Genomic DNA, 17553 nt, shown 5'->3' with positions numbered 1-17553 from the left:
AGGGATCCGGGGAGGCAAAGGTTCTCCAAAAAGGGTTTTCATAACTATACAAGGTGATTATAAAAGGTTCATCGGGTTTTGCATTCATATTACTGCAAAGATCTTATTACAAATGGATAAACTTTATAACATATCGAAAGGTCACATCTCAAGAGTTTGTAGCTCGCGATGCAGTCTCGCTTGTGACCCACCAGATGGCAGGACGACATCAGGTCCCAAAAATGGCGACTATGCAAGAGAAAGCGTTTAGTGTTTTAGAGTATGAGAAGTGTAAAATCAATTGTTACCGTCTAAAGACAATACGAAAATGGCCCACCTGGTCACCAGAGCCTTCCGAAGACCATACGAAAATGGCCCACCTGGTCACCAGAGCCTTCCGAAGACAATACGAAAATGGCCCTCCTGGTCACCAGAGCCTTCTGAAGACAATACGAAAATGGCCCACCTGGTCACCAGAGCCTTCCGAAGACAATACGAAAAAGGCCCTCCTGGTCACCAGAGCCTTCCGAAGACAATACGAAAATGGCCCACCTGGTCACCAGAGCGTTCCGAAGACAATACGAAAATGGCCCACCTGGTCACCAGAGCGTTCCGAAGACAATACGAAAATGGCCCACCTGGTCACCAGAGCCTTCCGAAGACAATACGAAAATGGCCCTCCTGGTCACCAGAGCCTTCTGAAGACAATACGAAAATGGCCCACCTGGTCACCAGAGCCTTCTGAAGACAATACGAAAATGGCCCACCTGGTCACCAGAGCCTTCCGAAGACCATACGAAAATGGCCCACCTGGTCACCAGAGCCTTCCGAAGACAATACGAAAATGGCCCTCCTGGTCACCAGAGCCTTCTGAAGACAATACGAAAATGGCCCACCTGGTCACCAGAGCCTTCCGAAGACAATACGAAAAAGGCCCTCCTGGTCACCAGAGCCTTCCGAAGACAATACGAAAATGGCCCACCTGGTCACCAGAGCGTTCCGAAGACAATACGAAAATGGCCCACCTGGTCACCAGAGCGTTCCGAAGACAATACGAAAATGGCCCACCTGGTCACCAGAGCCTTCCGAAGACAATACGAAAATGGCCCTCCTGGTCACCAGAGCCTTCTGAAGACAATACGAAAATGGCCCACCTGGTCACCAGAGCCTTCCGAAGACAATACGAAAATGGCCCTCCTGGTCACCAGAGCCTTCTGAAGACAATACGAAAATGGCCCACCTGGTCATAAGAGCGTTCCGAAGACAATACGAAAATGGTCCTCCTGGTCACCAGAGCGTTCCGAAGACAATGCGAAAATGGCCCTCCTGGTCACCAGAGCGTTCCGAAGGCGGTATGAAAATGGCCCACCTGGTCACCAGAGCGTTCCGAAGACAATACGAAAATGGCCCACCTGGTCACCAGAGCGTTCCGAAGGCAATAAGAAAATGGCCCACCTGGTCACCAGAGCCTTCCGAAGACAATACGAAAAAGGCCCTCCTGGTCACCAGAGCCTTCCGAAGACAATACGAAAATGGCCCACCTGGTCACCAGAGCGTTCCGAAGACAATACGAAAATGGCCCACCTGGTCACCAGAGCGTTCCGAAGACAATACGAAAATGGCCCACCTGGTCACCAGAGCCTTCCGAAGACAATACGAAAATGGCCCTCCTGGTCACCAGAGCCTTCTGAAGACAATACGAAAATGGCCCACCTGGTCACCAGAGCCTTCCGAAGACAATACGAAAATGGCCCTCCTGGTCACCAGAGCCTTCTGAAGACAATACGAAAATGGCCCACCTGGTCATAAGAGCGTTCCGAAGACAATACGAAAATGGTCCTCCTGGTCACCAGAGCGTTCCGAAGACAATGCGAAAATGGCCCTCCTGGTCACCAGAGCGTTCCGAAGGCGGTATGAAAATGGCCCACCTGGTCACCAGAGCGTTCCGAAGACAATACGAAAATGGCCCACCTGGTCACCAGAGCGTTCCGAAGGCAATAAGAAAATGGCCCACCTGGTCACCAGAGCGTTCCGAAGGCGGTATGAAAGTGACCCACCTGGTCACCAGAGCGTTCCGAAGGCGGTATGAAAGTGACCCACCCACCTGGTCACCAGAGCGTTACGAAGACAATACGAAAATGGCCCACCTGGTCACCAGAGCGTTCCCAAGGCGGTATGAAAGTGACCCACCTGTTCACCAGAGTTTTCCGGAAACGGTATGAAAGTGGTCCACCTTGTCACCAGAGTTTTCTGGAAATGGTATGAAAGTGGCCCACCTGGTTACCAGAGCGTTCTGAAGATGGCATAAAAGTGACCCACCTGGTCACCAGAGTGTTCCGAAGACGGTATGAAAGTGACCCACCTGGTCACCAGAGCGTTTCGAAGACGGTATGAAAGTGACCCACCTGGTCACCAGAGCGTTCAGAAGACGGTATGAAAGTGACCCACCTGGTCACCAGAGCGTTCCGAAGGCAGTATGAAAGTGACCCACCTGTTCACCAGAGCGTTCCGAAGACGGTATGAAAGTGACCCACCTGTTCACCAGAGCGTTCCGAAGACGGTATGAAAGTGACCCACCTGGTCACCAGAGCGTTCCGAAGGCGGTATGAAAGTGGCCCCCTTGGGTCAACAGAGCGTTCTGAAGACTGTATGAAAGTGACCTACCTGGTCACCAGAGCGTTCCGAGGACGGTATGAAAGTGACCCACCTGGTCACCAGAGCGTTCCGAAGACAGTATGAAAGTGACCCACCTGGTCACCCGAGCGTTCTGCAGTGCTGTCGACAATTAAAGGACACAGGATGCTTTTGTGAACGTAAAAGCCCCAGATGAAAGTGTGTTACAGGCGAAGAGGGTTCGAGAGACCTTTGCAGGTGGAGAGGGTTCGAGAGACCTTTACAGGTGGAGAGGGTTCGAGAGACCTTTGCAGGTGGAGAGGGTTCGAGAGACCTTTGCAGGTGGAGAGGGTTCGAGAGACCTTTGCAGGTGAAGAGGGTTTGAAAGACCTTTGCAGGTGGAGAGGATTTGAGAGACCTTTGCAGGTGGAGAGGGTTCGAGAGACCTTTGCAGGTGGAGAGGGTTCGAGAGACCTTTGCAGGTGGAGAGGGTTCGAGAGACCTTTGCAGGTGGAGAGGGTTCGAGAGACCTTTGCAGGTGGAGAGGGTTCGAGAGACCTTTGCAGGTGGAGAGGGTTTAAGAGACCTTTGTAGGTGGAGAGGGTTCGAGAGACCTTTGCTGGTGGAGAGAGTTCGAGAGACCTTTGCAGGTGAAGAAGGTTCGAAAGACCTTTGCAGGTGGAGAGGGTTTGAGAGACCTTTGCAGGTGGAGAGGGTTCGAGAGACCTTTGCAGGTGAAGAAGGTTCGAGAGACCTTTGCAGGTGAAGGTTCGAGAGACCTTTGCAGGTGGAGAGGGTTTGAGAGACCTTTGCAAGTGGAGAGGGTTCGAAAGACCTTTGCAGGTGGAGAGGGTTCGAGAGACCTTTGCAGGTGGAGATGGTTTGAGAGACCTTTGCAGGTGGAGAGGGTTCGAGAGACCTTTGCAGGTGGAGAGGGTTCGAAAGACCTTTGCAGGTGGAGAGGGTTTGAGAGACCTTTGCAGGTGGAGAGGGTTCGAAAGACCTTTGCAGGTGGAGAGGGTTTGAGAGACCTTTGCAGGTGGAGAGGGTTTGAGAGACCTTTGCAGGTGGAGAGGGTTTGAGAGACCTTTGCAGGTGGAGAGGGTTTGCGAGACCTTTGCACGTAGAAATCAACACATCGCGCAAGTCGTGAACTTGGCATTCCTCAGCCGGCTGGAAGATTCTGCGACTGTTCCAGAAGCCATATAGCCTACAACTATTGCAGCGTTTACAGCCAGCTGACCACGGCGTCCGATACGATTCTGTGCACTTTTCTAGGCAGCATTGGAAGATGGCGAATTTGTTTCCTTGCTAGTGTTCAGTGAGGAGCCATCCTTCCACTTAAGCGGAAAGTTGAAGCATCACAATGTCCGAATGTGGGGAATGGAAAACCCCAATGCCATTGTGGAAATCCAAAGAGATTCTCCAAAAGTCAGTGTTGTCTGTGCAATCTCAAAAACCAAGGTGCACCCCGATATGCTCCAGTTATGTCTGTTTCCGCAACTGACGACCGATTCCAGAAACTTCATTTTCCAACAAGACGGAGCTCCACTCCACTGGCATTTAGAGGCGCATCGCTATCTCAGCGAGGAAATCCCAAATCGATGGATTAGGCGCTGCACTGGTGTTGACTTGGCACTCTTCAGAGGCTCCCCCAGTTCTCCCAAACTGACAGAGTGTGACTTCTTCTGTTGGGGGAACGTCAAAGACACTGCTTATGTGCCACCATTGCCACCAACACTGGCTGCGCTCCGGAACCGCGTTACTTCCACTCTAATGACCATCGATGGGGACAGGCTGCATCCCACTGCTGCCACCAATTCTCAAAGATCACAGCTTGTGGGGTTACGCCGATCCACCCGCTGTTATCTTTTTGTTATAAACAGCTCTCTGCTGCCCCCTATCGTCCGGACAATTCCACGATTGACTGACGATTAACGGAGGAGGCTGCAGGCTGTTTCTACTAGTAGGCCGGTTATTGAGAAACTAACAGTGAGCGTATGATATGATATATACACCTTCGATTCCAAATCATGGAATCTATAATATAACCGGAGATGCGTCCCTCTGTCTGAAGCCTTTATAGACTGCGCAAGCTCGACACGCCTGCGCAGTCTGGCTCCAGATAGAAGCAGGCATCCAGCCGTTACAGGTAAGAGGAGGTGTATAGCGCCGGAGATCACGGTATGCGTAGACACTGAACGCATACCGCGATCTCCGGCGCCATACTTAAATACTTACCTGACCGGGAATGAGTGAGGCGTCGGAATCGACGCATGTGCATAGCGTTATCCGGCGCCATTCTACTGAAGACACATTTGCAGTGTGTCTTCAGCAAAATGGCGCCGGACAGGGCGGTATGGGCATGTGCGTACTCCGGCACCGCATTCCTCCCCCGGCCTCCAGCAGAACGGGACACAGCGCTGGGGCACAGGGAAGAAAGGTGAGTATAACTGTTTATTTTTTTGTATGTGTGCAACGTGATAGGGATGAGGGGGCCATACATACCATGATTGGGGGTTGAGGGGCCCATGCATACCAGCATTGGGAGGTGAGGGGACCATGCATACCGGGATTGGGGGGTGCCACCATGCATACCAGGATTGGGGGATGAGGGGGGGGGGACTATGCCTACCAGGATTGGGGGGTGAGGGGTGCCATACATACCAGAATAGGGGTGAGGGGCCATACATACCAGGATTTGGGGGGTGAGGGGTGCCATACATAACAGACTAGGGATGAGGGGCCATGCATTCCAGGATTGGAATGAGGGGTGCCATACATACCAGGATAGGGATGAGGGGTACCATGCATACCAGGATTGAGGGGTACCATGCATACCAGGATTGGGGGGTTAGGGGACCATGCATACCAGGATGAGGGATGGGGTGCCATGCATACCAGGATTAGGGGTACCACACATACTACAAGGATTGAGGGGTGAGGGGACAATGCATACCAAGATTGGAAGGTGAGCGGGGGACCATGCATACCAGGATTGGGTGGTGAGGGGGGGACCATGCATACCAGGATTGTGGGGTGAGGTGGGGACCATGCATTCCAGGATTGGGATGAGGAGTGCCATGCGTACCAGATTTGGAATGAGGGGTGCCATGTGTACCAGGATTGGGGATGAGGGGGCCATGCGTACCAGGATTGGAGATGAGGGGTGCCATGCACAGCAGGATAGGGATAAGAGGTACCATGCATACCAGGATTGGGGGTGAGGGGCGCCATGAATATCAGGATTTGGGATGAGGGGTGCCATGCATACCAGGATTGGGGGTGAGGGGGCCATGTGTACCAGGATTGGAGATGAGGGGTGCCATGCACAGCAGGATAGGGATGAGGGGTACCATGCATACCAGGATAGGGATGAGGGATGCCATGCATACCAGGATGGGGATGAGGGAGCCATACATACCAGGATGGGGGTAGCACATAACAGGATGGGGGAACAGGATTGGGGAGCAAAAATACCAGGATGGGGGCAGCACAAATACCAGCATGGGAGACCATACACCAATAAAAATGCTCGCCATCGGGGCGTAGAACGGGTTCAATAGCTAGTATATATACCTCAGTACGGTCACTGCTAACTCCATGATAACCCAAGAACCACCAATGGTTTATACAGGCTGATTGGACGCCTGGGTTCCATTAGCGTATAGCTTCAGGGTGCGGTTTACAGAACAAAAGGAACAGAACTATTAAATTTTATATTTATCCAGAACGATAGACAGTTTTTATAAAAAATATTCAAAATATTTTACAAAGGGGACAAAACAATACAGCATATACAATTACATAAAATAAGAGGCGAAACAAAAGAAACTTATTACGCTGGTCACAGAGATGGCTCAGCTAATGAAGGAGAGCACTTCAATTGGAAACGTCCAGTGGATGGGAATCATGCATACACTGATATGTATCTCTGCAGGAACACAGATCATAATTTGCCTTGACCTTTTATCAGCACCTAAGTTACACCAACACACCTTCCCTTGATGACTTATAGCACGGCTGGTCATGGGATGTGGCTTCAGTTTCAGAAAATTATGATATTCCCAACATTCTCAACATCTTCACTCCTGACGCTCACAGGAGTTTGATATCACCGTCATATTTTTTATCTGGATTCCACCGTTGCCTAGAGACCAAACATGGCATGGCTATTGTCAACTATCTGTACACTATTGATTTGTGGCTTATAGGCAGGTGTTGCAGTTATGAAAAAAATATGCATCTTCTTCCCCGATTAGTCCTGAAGTTGAAAATGTATGTCCCATCAATATCGGATCTATACAAACCCAAATATTTATAACTTTCGAACGATGCCCCAGCGTCTAGTTTCAGGTGTAACATTTCCCCTGAAAAGAACAAAAGTTTCCTTTCACCTCAGGATATCTTCCCTGGGGACAAAGGAAACTTCTCCACTTCTCTATCTATGATTAAACACATGTCCCTTTTGTTATCTGGACCTCAGAAAAGATCTTTCCTAATTACCTGTACTCCTAGGTAGTCTTGGCTTCAAAGGCAACTTGAATGGTTAACTCTTCCTATCTTAATTGGTTTTCTCACCCCCTAGCAATATGTAATTTACTCTTTTCCCATATGTTAAACATGTGGTCCTATTACCAAAAGAGGTTTGTAGATTGTAAGCTCTTTCTCCTACTGCAGTTCTGTGTGAGAGAGGAGTAAGGGGGTGAATGCCCCCTCGCTGGAGTTTGTTATGGATTTTAATATTTTTTATGACAGTCCGTATAATACATTTTGAAATATTCCTCTTTGAGACCCGGTGAATCTTTTATAATCACCCTGTACATTGATGGCCTCTCCCGAGCGGATCCTCACCAAAATACTCCTCAAAACCTCCTCCAATTTATTTCTATGGGAAATCCACTTTGCTGGATCAGGATCAGGAGTTTTTGAGGGTTTCATTTTTTCCCTGAAAGGTTTTGAAAAACATCAGGTGGGAAAAATAAGGCAATGTTCACACGTGGCATTTTTGACGCATTTTTTTCTGCACAAAAAAAAAAAAACAGTTTTGGCAGAAAAAACTCTGCGTAAAATAGGCGTTTTTTTAGTGCGTTTTTGCTTCATTAGAATGAATGAAAGAATTGAGTCGATGCGGATTTTAAAGACGACGCAAGGAAATAAAGGGAAATGGTCATCTAAACATTTGGGGGCCGGAGTTTCCTGCTGACCCCTGATTGTGTCGGGGTTTGGATAACTTTTTGGGTTCCACTATTACTGAAGGTGATTGTACCCGCAAGTCCAGTCTCAGTCCAATTAAAGGGGTTGTATAGGATTATAGCGCCACCCCTGTCTATGGTGTGTGTGTAGTACTGCGCTACAGCTCCATTCACTTGGGCAGTGCTGAACTAGATGTAACCTATAGACAAGGGTGGCGCTGTTTTTTTTGACTAAATACAGATTTTTTGGGGGGTTTGTTCACATCCCTTTAAAGCTTTAGGAGAGTTAAATTGCTAAAAATTACAAAACACTCTACGTTTTAGCCAATCCCTCTCCTCCCCATATTCATTCTTAAAGGGGAAGTACACATGAAGGTTTGAAAGTTCAGAATTCCGTTTCAAAGCAAAGACAACAAAGTTTTTTTTTTTATATATATATACAGTTATGTTATGTTGGAGAGCACTGGATGGGGTGCACTTACTTTACACCTCCCTGACTGCAGCCCCTATGACATCTTCTGACATCATTATGGTATGTGAACGGATGTTTTTTTGGTGGACTTCCCCTTTAAGGCTCCGGTAGCACCTTGTCCAGCCCTAGATCTCGCTGAATATGAGCACTGACACCGGTGACGGCGCGTTTCAGAGCGTGACTTGTGATCCAGGCCGGGGACGCGCTGCCGCCATCAATAATGGATGCGCAATAAATAAATAATTGAATGAAACTAATTAAACGGCAATAAAGTTTTTCTCGTTCCGGACACTAATGGTCGGCGGTGCGCTGCTGTGCAATCCCCCCCGGGACCAGGAGATCCGCAGACCGTGAGCAAGAAAACGCCACGGTCCCTGAACATGAAGGCCGGGGCCACAATACAAGGCACACCACCAAAGATGGCTGCAAAGTAAACGGGGTCGGAGTCTTTGCGCCTCGTTGCGGTCCCCCGGGGGGCACAATACAGCCCCATTCACATGTATTGGGCCGCGATGTCGCAGCTACACATAAACCTTATTAAGCCCTGGTTGTCTCCACACATACCGCTTAGAATTATCACTGAAAAGTTGTATCTTCGTCTCATCAGACCAGAGAATCTTATTTCTCATAGTCTGGGAGTCCTTCATGAGTTTTTGAGCAAACTCTATGCGGGCTTTCATATGTCTGCACTGAGGAGAGGCTTCCATCTGGCCACTCTGCCATAAAGGCCCGACTGGTGGAGGGATGCAGTGATAGTTGACTTTGTGGAACTTTCTTCCATCTCCCTACTGCATCTCTGGAGCTCAGCCACAGTGATCTTGGGGTTCTTCTTTACCTCTCTCACCAAGGCTCTTCTTCCACGATTGCTCAGTTTGGCTGGATGGCCAGGTCTAGGAAGACTTCTGGTGGTCCCAAATTACTTCCATTTAAGGATTATGGAGGCCACTGTGCACTTAACAACCTTGTGAAATGCAGAAATTCTTTTGTAACCTTGGCCAGATCCGTGCCTTGCCACAGTTCTGTCTCTGAGCTCCTTGGGCAGTTCCTTTGAGCTCATGATTCTCATTTGGTCTGACATGCACTGTGAGCTGTGAGGTCTTATATAGACAGGTGTGCGCCTTTCCAAATCAAGTCCTATAAGTTTAATTAAACACAGCTGGACTCCAATGAAGGAGTAGAACCATCTCAAGGAGGATCACAAGGAAATGGACAGCGTGAGACTTAAATATGAGTGTCTGAGCAAAGGGTCTGAATACTTATGACCATGTGATATTTCAGTTTTTCTTTTTTAATAAATTTGCAAAAATTTCTACATTTCTGTTTTTTTTTCAGTGAAGATGGGGTGCAGAGTGGACTTTAATGAGAAAAAAATTAACTTTTTAGAATTTACCAAATGGCGGCAATGAAACAAAGAGTGAAAAATGTAAAGGGGACTGAACACTTCCCGTACCCATTGTATAACTAAAAGCTAATGAAGATCTGATAACTAAGAACCCGACATACAGAACCCCAGATCTCAGCTTCCTTGACTGCTGCGAATGATTTTGTAAGAGGGGAATAGAATATAATAAAACAAAACAATGAAGGACTCATGTGGGAACATATAGGACCCCAGACCTAAAGCCGCTCTTCAGTCCGGACTTCACATACAGCAGCTTATAGCTCAGCTTTCTACATCCCTATGAATATTATTTTACAAGAATGTAAAAACGATAACAAAGCTGAAGAAGCTGCACATTGTGGGTTTAACATACAACACCCCTGATCTCATCTTCCTGATTAGAAGCAGCTGAAAAGCCTACAAACAGCAGCTTAAATCTGAGCTTCCTGCACTCCAGCAAGTGTTAAAGGAGGGGAACAGAAGATAAAGAGTCACCTAAAGCTTCCACACCAGCCAGAGAAGATCCCACATACAGGAGTATATATCTCAGCTTCCTAGTCTCCTGTGAATATGACTCTGCGGGGTGAGGACATATTATACAGCAGCCTAGATCTCAGCTTCATGGATCGAATGGGACCACAAATCAGCTGTGAAGTAAGAGAACCCCACATACAGCAGCCTAAATCTCACCTTCTTTACGCCCTTGTGACCAAGTGAAGACTAAACATACAGCAGCCTAAGTCTCAGCTTCTGGAATCTCGGGAGTTTAGCCTGTGATGCAATATTCTGCTGAACAGTAAGCCTATGGCAAAAGGTAGTGGGAACAGAGCAATGTTCTGCAGACGTGAGAGGTGTAATAATCTGCAGGATATATCACTGTGTACCTGTCAGGAGGTAGAAGAGCGATGTTCTGCAGACGTGAGAGGTGTAATCATCTTCAGACTATGTCACTATGTTCCTGTCGAGGTAGAGTAGCGATGTTCTGCAGACATTAGGTGTAATAATCTGCAGGATCTATCACACTGTCAGGAGGTAGCGGAGCGATGTTCTGCAGACATTAGGTGTAATAATCTGCAGGATATATCACTGTCGGGAGGTAGAGGAGCGATGTTCTGCCGACATTAGGTGTAATAATCTGCAGGATATATCACTGTCGGGAGGTAGAGGAGCGATGTTCTGCAGACATTAGGTGTAATAATCTGCAGGATATATCATTGTCGGGAGGTAGAGGAGCGATGTTCTGCAGACTTTAGGTGTAATAATCTGCAGGATCTATCACTGTCGGGAGGTAGAGGAGCGATGTTCTGCAGACATTAGGTGTAATAATCTGCAGGATATATCACTGTCGGGAGGTAGAGGAGCGATCTTCTGCAGACATTAGGTGTAATAATCTGCAGGATATATCACTGTCAGGAGGTAGAGGAGCGATCTTCTGCAGACAGGTGTAATAATCTGCAGGATATATCACTGTCAGGAGGTAGAGGAGCGATGTTCTGTAGACATTAGGTGTAATAATCTGCAGGATATATCACTGTCAGGAGGTAGAGGAGCGATGTTCTGCAGACATTAGGTGTAATAATCTGCAGGATATATCACTGTCAGGAGGTAGAGGAGCGATGGTCTGTAGACATTAGGTGTAATAATCTGCAGGATCTATCACTGTGGGAGGTAGAGGAGCGATGTTCTGCAGACATTAGGTGTAATAATCTGCAGGATCTATCACTGTGGGAGGTAGAGGAGCGATGTTCTGTAGACATTAGGTGTAATAATCTGCAGGATATATCACTGTCGGGAGGTAGAGGAGCGATGTTCTGCAGACATTAGGTGTAATAATCTGCAGGATCTATCACTGTCAGGAGGTAGAGGAGCGATGTTCTGCAGACATTAGGTGTAATAATCTGCAGGATCTATCACTGTCAGGAGGTAGAGGAGCGATGTTCTGCAGACATTAGGTGTAATAATCTGCAGGATATATCACTGTCGGGAGGTAGAGGAGCGATGTTCTGCAGACATTAGGTGTAATAATCTGCAGGATATATCACTGTCGGGAGGTAGAGGAGCGATGTTCTGCAGACATTAGGTGTAATAATCTGCAGGATCTATCACTGTCGGGAGGTAGAGGAGCGATGTTCTGCAGACATTAGGTGTAATAATCTGCAGGATCTATCACTGTCAGGAGGTAGAGGAGCGATGTTCTGCAGACATTAGGTGTAATAATCTGCAGGATATATCACTGTCAGGAGGTAGAGGAGCGATGTTCTGCAGACATTAGGTGTAATAATCTGCAGGATCTAGCACTGTCAGGAGGTAGAGGAGCGATGGTCTGTAGACATTAGGTGTAATAATCTGCAGAATCTATCACTGTCGGGAGGTAGAGGAGCGATGTTCTGCAGACATTAGGTGTAATAATCTGCAGGATCTATCACTGTCAGGAGGTAGAGGAGCGATGTTCTGCAGACATTAGGTGTAATAATCTGCAGGATATATCACTGTCAGGAGGTAGAGGAGCGATGTTCTGCAGACATTAGGTGTAATAATCTGCAGGATCTATCACTGTGGGAGGTAGAGGAGCGATCTTCTGTAGATTCGACTACATTGTAACCATCTGCAAGTAAAATTTTCTATATTTAAAGAAAAAACAACTTGCAAAGCATGCTGGGACGCTGCAGTGTCGCCGGCTGCCACTGGGGGCGTCTTTTGCTGTATTTCACCTCTAGGACTCAGGGTTAGTAAGTCACTGACCTTTCTTTCGGTGGTCTGTCTTTTCTACGGTTTGCCATCATGCTGTAGTTTTTGGAAAGTCACGCTGCACTGTAAAGCATCTCCCACAGTGTTAAGGCTGACTGTATAATTAATGATATTGCTTTAAAAGTACAGTGAGAGGCGATGAAGAGGTTAACTCCAACCTGTTTAACTAGATATACAGGCTTACCCGGGCATGAGAGCAGGTGGGATGTAGGTGGCATTGTGGTGGGTGATGAGGGTGCCCGCACTCCTGGATGCCATCTGTCAGGTGTCCGTTGTAGTGTGACTCACAGGGAAATCCAAGACCCCCAGCAGCAGGATGCAGGATCCAGACCCCCAGCTGTCAGCCTGATCCTTATTGTTACTGCACAGAGAGCTGATGACTGTCACTGGGTGACTCACAACAAACAGTCACTGAGCAACAGTGCTACCCAGTGATGTCACAAAACACAGAAATCATATATATACACCCGGCTGGTAACACAATCCAATAACTACAGCTGGTGACATCACACTCCTGTATATACACCCGGCAGGTGACACAATCCAATAACTACAGCTGGTGACATCACACTACTGTATATACACCCGGCAGGTGACACAATCCAATAACTACAGCTGGTGACATCACACTACTGTATATACACCCGGCAGGTGACACAATCCAATAACTACAGCTGGTGACATCACACTACTGTATTTACACCCGGCAGGTAACAGAATCCAATAACTACAGCTGGTGACATCACACTCCTGTATATACACCCGGCAGGTGACACAATCCAATAACTACAGCTGGTGACATCACACTACTGTATTTACACCCGGCAGGTAACACAATCCAATGTCTACAGCTGGTGACATCACACTCCTGTATATACACCCAGCAGGTGACACAATCCAATAACTACAGCTGGTGACATCACACTCCTGTATATACACCCGGCAGGTAACACAATCCAATGTCTACAGCTGGTGACATCACACTCCTGTATATACACCCGGCAGGTAACACAATCCAATAACTACAGCTGGTGACATCACACTCCTGTATATACACCCAGCAGGTGACACAATCCAATAACTACAGCTGGTGACATCACACTCCTGTATATACACCCAGCAGGTGACACAATCCAATAACTACAGCTGGTGACATCACACTCCTGTATATACACCCAGCAGGTGACACAATCCAATAACTACAGCTGGTGATATCACACTACTGTATATACACCCGGCAGGTGACACAATCCAGTGACTACAGCTGGTGACATCACACTCCTGTATATACACCCGGCAGGTGACACAATCCAGTGACTACAGCTGGTGATATCACACTACTGTATATACACCCGGCAGGTGACACAATCCAGTGACTACAGCTGGTGACATCACACTCCTGTATATACACCCGGCAGGTGACACAATCCAGTGACTACAGCTGGTGATATCACACTACTGTATATACACCCCGCAGGTGACACAATCCAATAACTACAGCTGGTGACATCACAATACTGTATATACACCCGGCAGGTAACACAATCCAATAACTACAGCTGGTGACATCACACTACTATATATACACCCAGCAGGTAACACAATCCAGTGACTACAGCTGGTGACATCACACTACTGTATATACACCTAGCAGGTGACACAATCCTGTGACTACAGCTGGTGATATCACACTCCTGTATATACACCCAGCAGGTGACACAATCCAGTGACTACAGCTGGTGATATCACACTCCTGTATATACACCCCGCAGGTGACACAATCCAGTGACTACAGCTGGTGATATCACACTCCTGTATATACACCCAGCAGGTAACACAATCCAATAACTACAGCTGGTGACATCACACTACTGTATATACACCCAGCCGGTGACACAATCCAGTGACTACAGCTGGTGATATCACACTCCTGTATATACACCCAGCAGGTAACACAATCCAATAACTACAGCTGGTGATATCACACTCCTGTATATACACCCCGCAGGTGACACAATCCAGTGACTACAGCCGGTGATATCACACTACTGTATATACACTCCGCAGGTGACGCAATCCAGTGACTACAGCTGGTGATATCACACTACTGTATATACACCCGGCAGGTGACACAATCCAATAACTACAGCTGGTGATATCACACTACTGTATATACACCCGGCAGGTGACACAATCCAATAACTACAGCCGGTGACATCACACTACTTTATATACACCCGGCAGGTGACACAATCCAGTGACTACAGCTGGTGATATCACACTCCTGTATATACACCCCGCAGGTGACACAATCCAGTGACTACAGCTGGTGATATCACACTCCTGTATATACACCCGGCAGGTGACACAATCCAGTTACCACAGCTGGTGACATCACACTACTGTATATACACCCGGCAGGTGACACAATCCAGTGACTACAGCCGATGATATCACACTCCTGTATATACACCCCGCAGGTATCACAATCCAGTGACTACAGCCGGTGATATCACACTACTGTATATACACCCAGCAGGTGACACAATCCAGTGACTACAGCTGGTGACATCACACTACTGTATATACACCCAGCAGGTGAAACAATCCAGTGACTACTGCTGGTGACAATCACACTACTGTATATACACCCAGCAGGTGACACAATCCAGTGACTACTGCTGGTGACAATCACACTACTGTATATACACCCAGCAGGTGACACAATCCAGTGACCACAGCTGGTGACATCACACTACTGTATATACACCCGGCAGGTGACACAATCCAGTGACTACAGCCGATGATATCACACTCCTGTATATACACCCAGCAGGTGACACAATCCAATAACTACAGCCGGTGATATCACACTACTGTATATACACCGGGCAGGTAACACAATCCAGTGACTACAGCCGATTATATCACACTCCTGTATATACACCCAGCAGGTGACACAATCCAATAACTACAGCTGGTGACATCACACTACTGTATATACACACAGCAGGTGACACAATCCAGTGACTACAGCTGGTGATATCACACTCCTGTATATACACCCAGCAGGTGACACAATCCAGTGACTACAGCTGGTGATATCACACTCCTGTATATACACCCCGCAGGTAACACAATCCAGTGACTACAGCTGGTGACATCACACTCCTGTATATACACCCGGCAGGTGACACAATCCAGTGACCACAGCTGGTGACATCACACTACTGTATATACACCCGGCAGGTAACACAATCCAATAACTACAGCTGGTGACATCACACTACTGTATATACACCCGGCAGGTGACACAATCCAGTGACTACAGCTGGTGATATCACACTCCTATATATACACCCCCAGGTAACACAATCCAGTGACTACAGCCGGTGATATCACACTACTGTATATACACCCGGCAGGTAACACAATTTAGTGACTACAGCCGGTGATATCACACTACTGTGTATATACACCCCGCAGGTAACACCATTCAGTGACTACAGCCGGTGATATCACACTACTGTATATACACCCGGCAGGTAACACAATCCAGTGACTACAGCCGGTGATATCACACTACTGTATATACACCCGGCAGGTAACACAATCCAGTGACTACAGCTGGTGACATCACACTACTGTATATACACCCGGCAGGTAACATAATCCAATAACTACAGCTGGTGACATCACACTACTGTATATACACCCGGCAGGTGACACAATCCAGTGACTACAGCTGGTGATATCACACTCCTATATATACACCCCCAGGTAACACAATCCAGTGACTACAGCCGGTGATATCACACTACTGTATATACACCCCGCAGGTAACACCATTCAGTGACTACAGCCGGTGACATAACACTACTGTATATACACCCGGCAGGTAACACAATCCAATAACTACAGCTGGTGACATCACACTACTGTATATACACCCGGCAGGTGACACAATCCAGTGACTACAGCTGGTGATATCACACTCCTATATATACACCCCCAGGTAACACAATCCACTGACTACAGCCGGTGATATCACACTACTGTATATACACCCGGCAGGTAACACAATTCAGTGACTACAGCCGGTGATATCACACTACTGTATATACACCCCGCAGGTAACACCATTCAGTGACTACAGCCGGTGATATCACACTACTGTATATACACCCGGCAGGTAACACAATCCAGTGACTACAGCCGGTGATATCACACTACTGTATATACACCCGGCAGGTAACACAATCCAATAACTACAGCTGGTGACATCACACTACTGTATATACACCCGGCAGGTAACACAATCCAATAACTACAGCTGGTTACATCACACTACTATATATACACGCGGCAGGTAACACAATCCAGTGACTACAGCTGGTGACATCACACTACTGTATATACACCCGGCAGGTAACACAATCCAATAACTACAGCTGGTGACATCACACTACTGTATATACATCCGGCAGGTGACTCAATCCAGTGACTACAGCTGGTGACATCACACTCCTGTATATACACCCGGCAGGTGACACAATCCAATAACTAGAGCTGGTGACATCACACTACTGTATATACACCCGGCAGGTAACACAATCCAATAACTACAGCTGGTGCCATCACACTACTGTATATACACCCGGCAGGTAACACAATCCAATAACTACAGCTGGTGACATCACACTACTGTATATACACACGGCAGGTAACACAATCCAGTGACTACAGCTGGTGACATCACACTACTGTATATACACCCGGCAGGTAACACAATCCAATAACTACAGCTGGTGACATCACACTACTGTATATACACCCGGCAGGTAACACAATCCAATGTCTACAGCTGGTGACATCACACTACTGTATATACACCCGGCAGGTAACACAATCCAATAACTACAGCCGGTGATATCACACTGTACATCATTACTACTGTATATACACCCGGCAGGTAACACAATCCAATGTCTACAGCTGGTGACATCACACTACTGTATATACACCCGGCAGGTAACACAATCCAATAACTACAGCTGGTGACATCACACTACTATATATACACCCGGCAGGTAACACAATCCAGTGACTACAGCTGGTGACATCACACTACTGTATATACACCCGGCATGTAACACAATCCAATA

The 17553-nt window shown here is 47.5% G+C and overlaps 1 protein-coding gene across 2 annotated transcripts in view; it reads right to left on the bottom strand.

The window, feature by feature from the left end:
* The window catches only part of CIMIP2C (ciliary microtubule inner protein 2C), an 85502-nt gene extending 72694 nt beyond the window's left edge, over positions 1–12808 (bottom strand). Inside the window, exons 1-2 of one of the 2 annotated variants that reach the window (XM_073672903.1) lie at positions 12573–12808; positions 12383–12483 (exon numbers count right to left, since the gene is read on the bottom strand). In XM_073672903.1, the coding sequence (XP_073529004.1) occupies positions 12383–12423 (41 nt within the window). In that variant the 5' untranslated portion in view covers positions 12424–12483; positions 12573–12808. The remainder of the gene's footprint in view (positions 1–12382; positions 12484–12572) is intronic. The other variant, XM_073672902.1, reaches the window with a different exon arrangement.
* Between the last annotated feature and the right edge of the window lie 4745 nt (positions 12809–17553).

The sequence above is a fragment of the Phyllobates terribilis genome, unplaced genomic scaffold (genome assembly GCF_046119375.1).
Source record: "Phyllobates terribilis strain yellow unplaced genomic scaffold, ASM4611937v1 Scaffold_3__8_contigs__length_932513732, whole genome shotgun sequence".
Classification (NCBI taxonomy): domain Eukaryota; kingdom Metazoa; phylum Chordata; class Amphibia; order Anura; family Dendrobatidae; genus Phyllobates; species Phyllobates terribilis.
The sequence above is the reverse complement of the archived record's forward strand: the minus strand, read 5'-3'. Positions and strand labels throughout refer to the sequence as shown.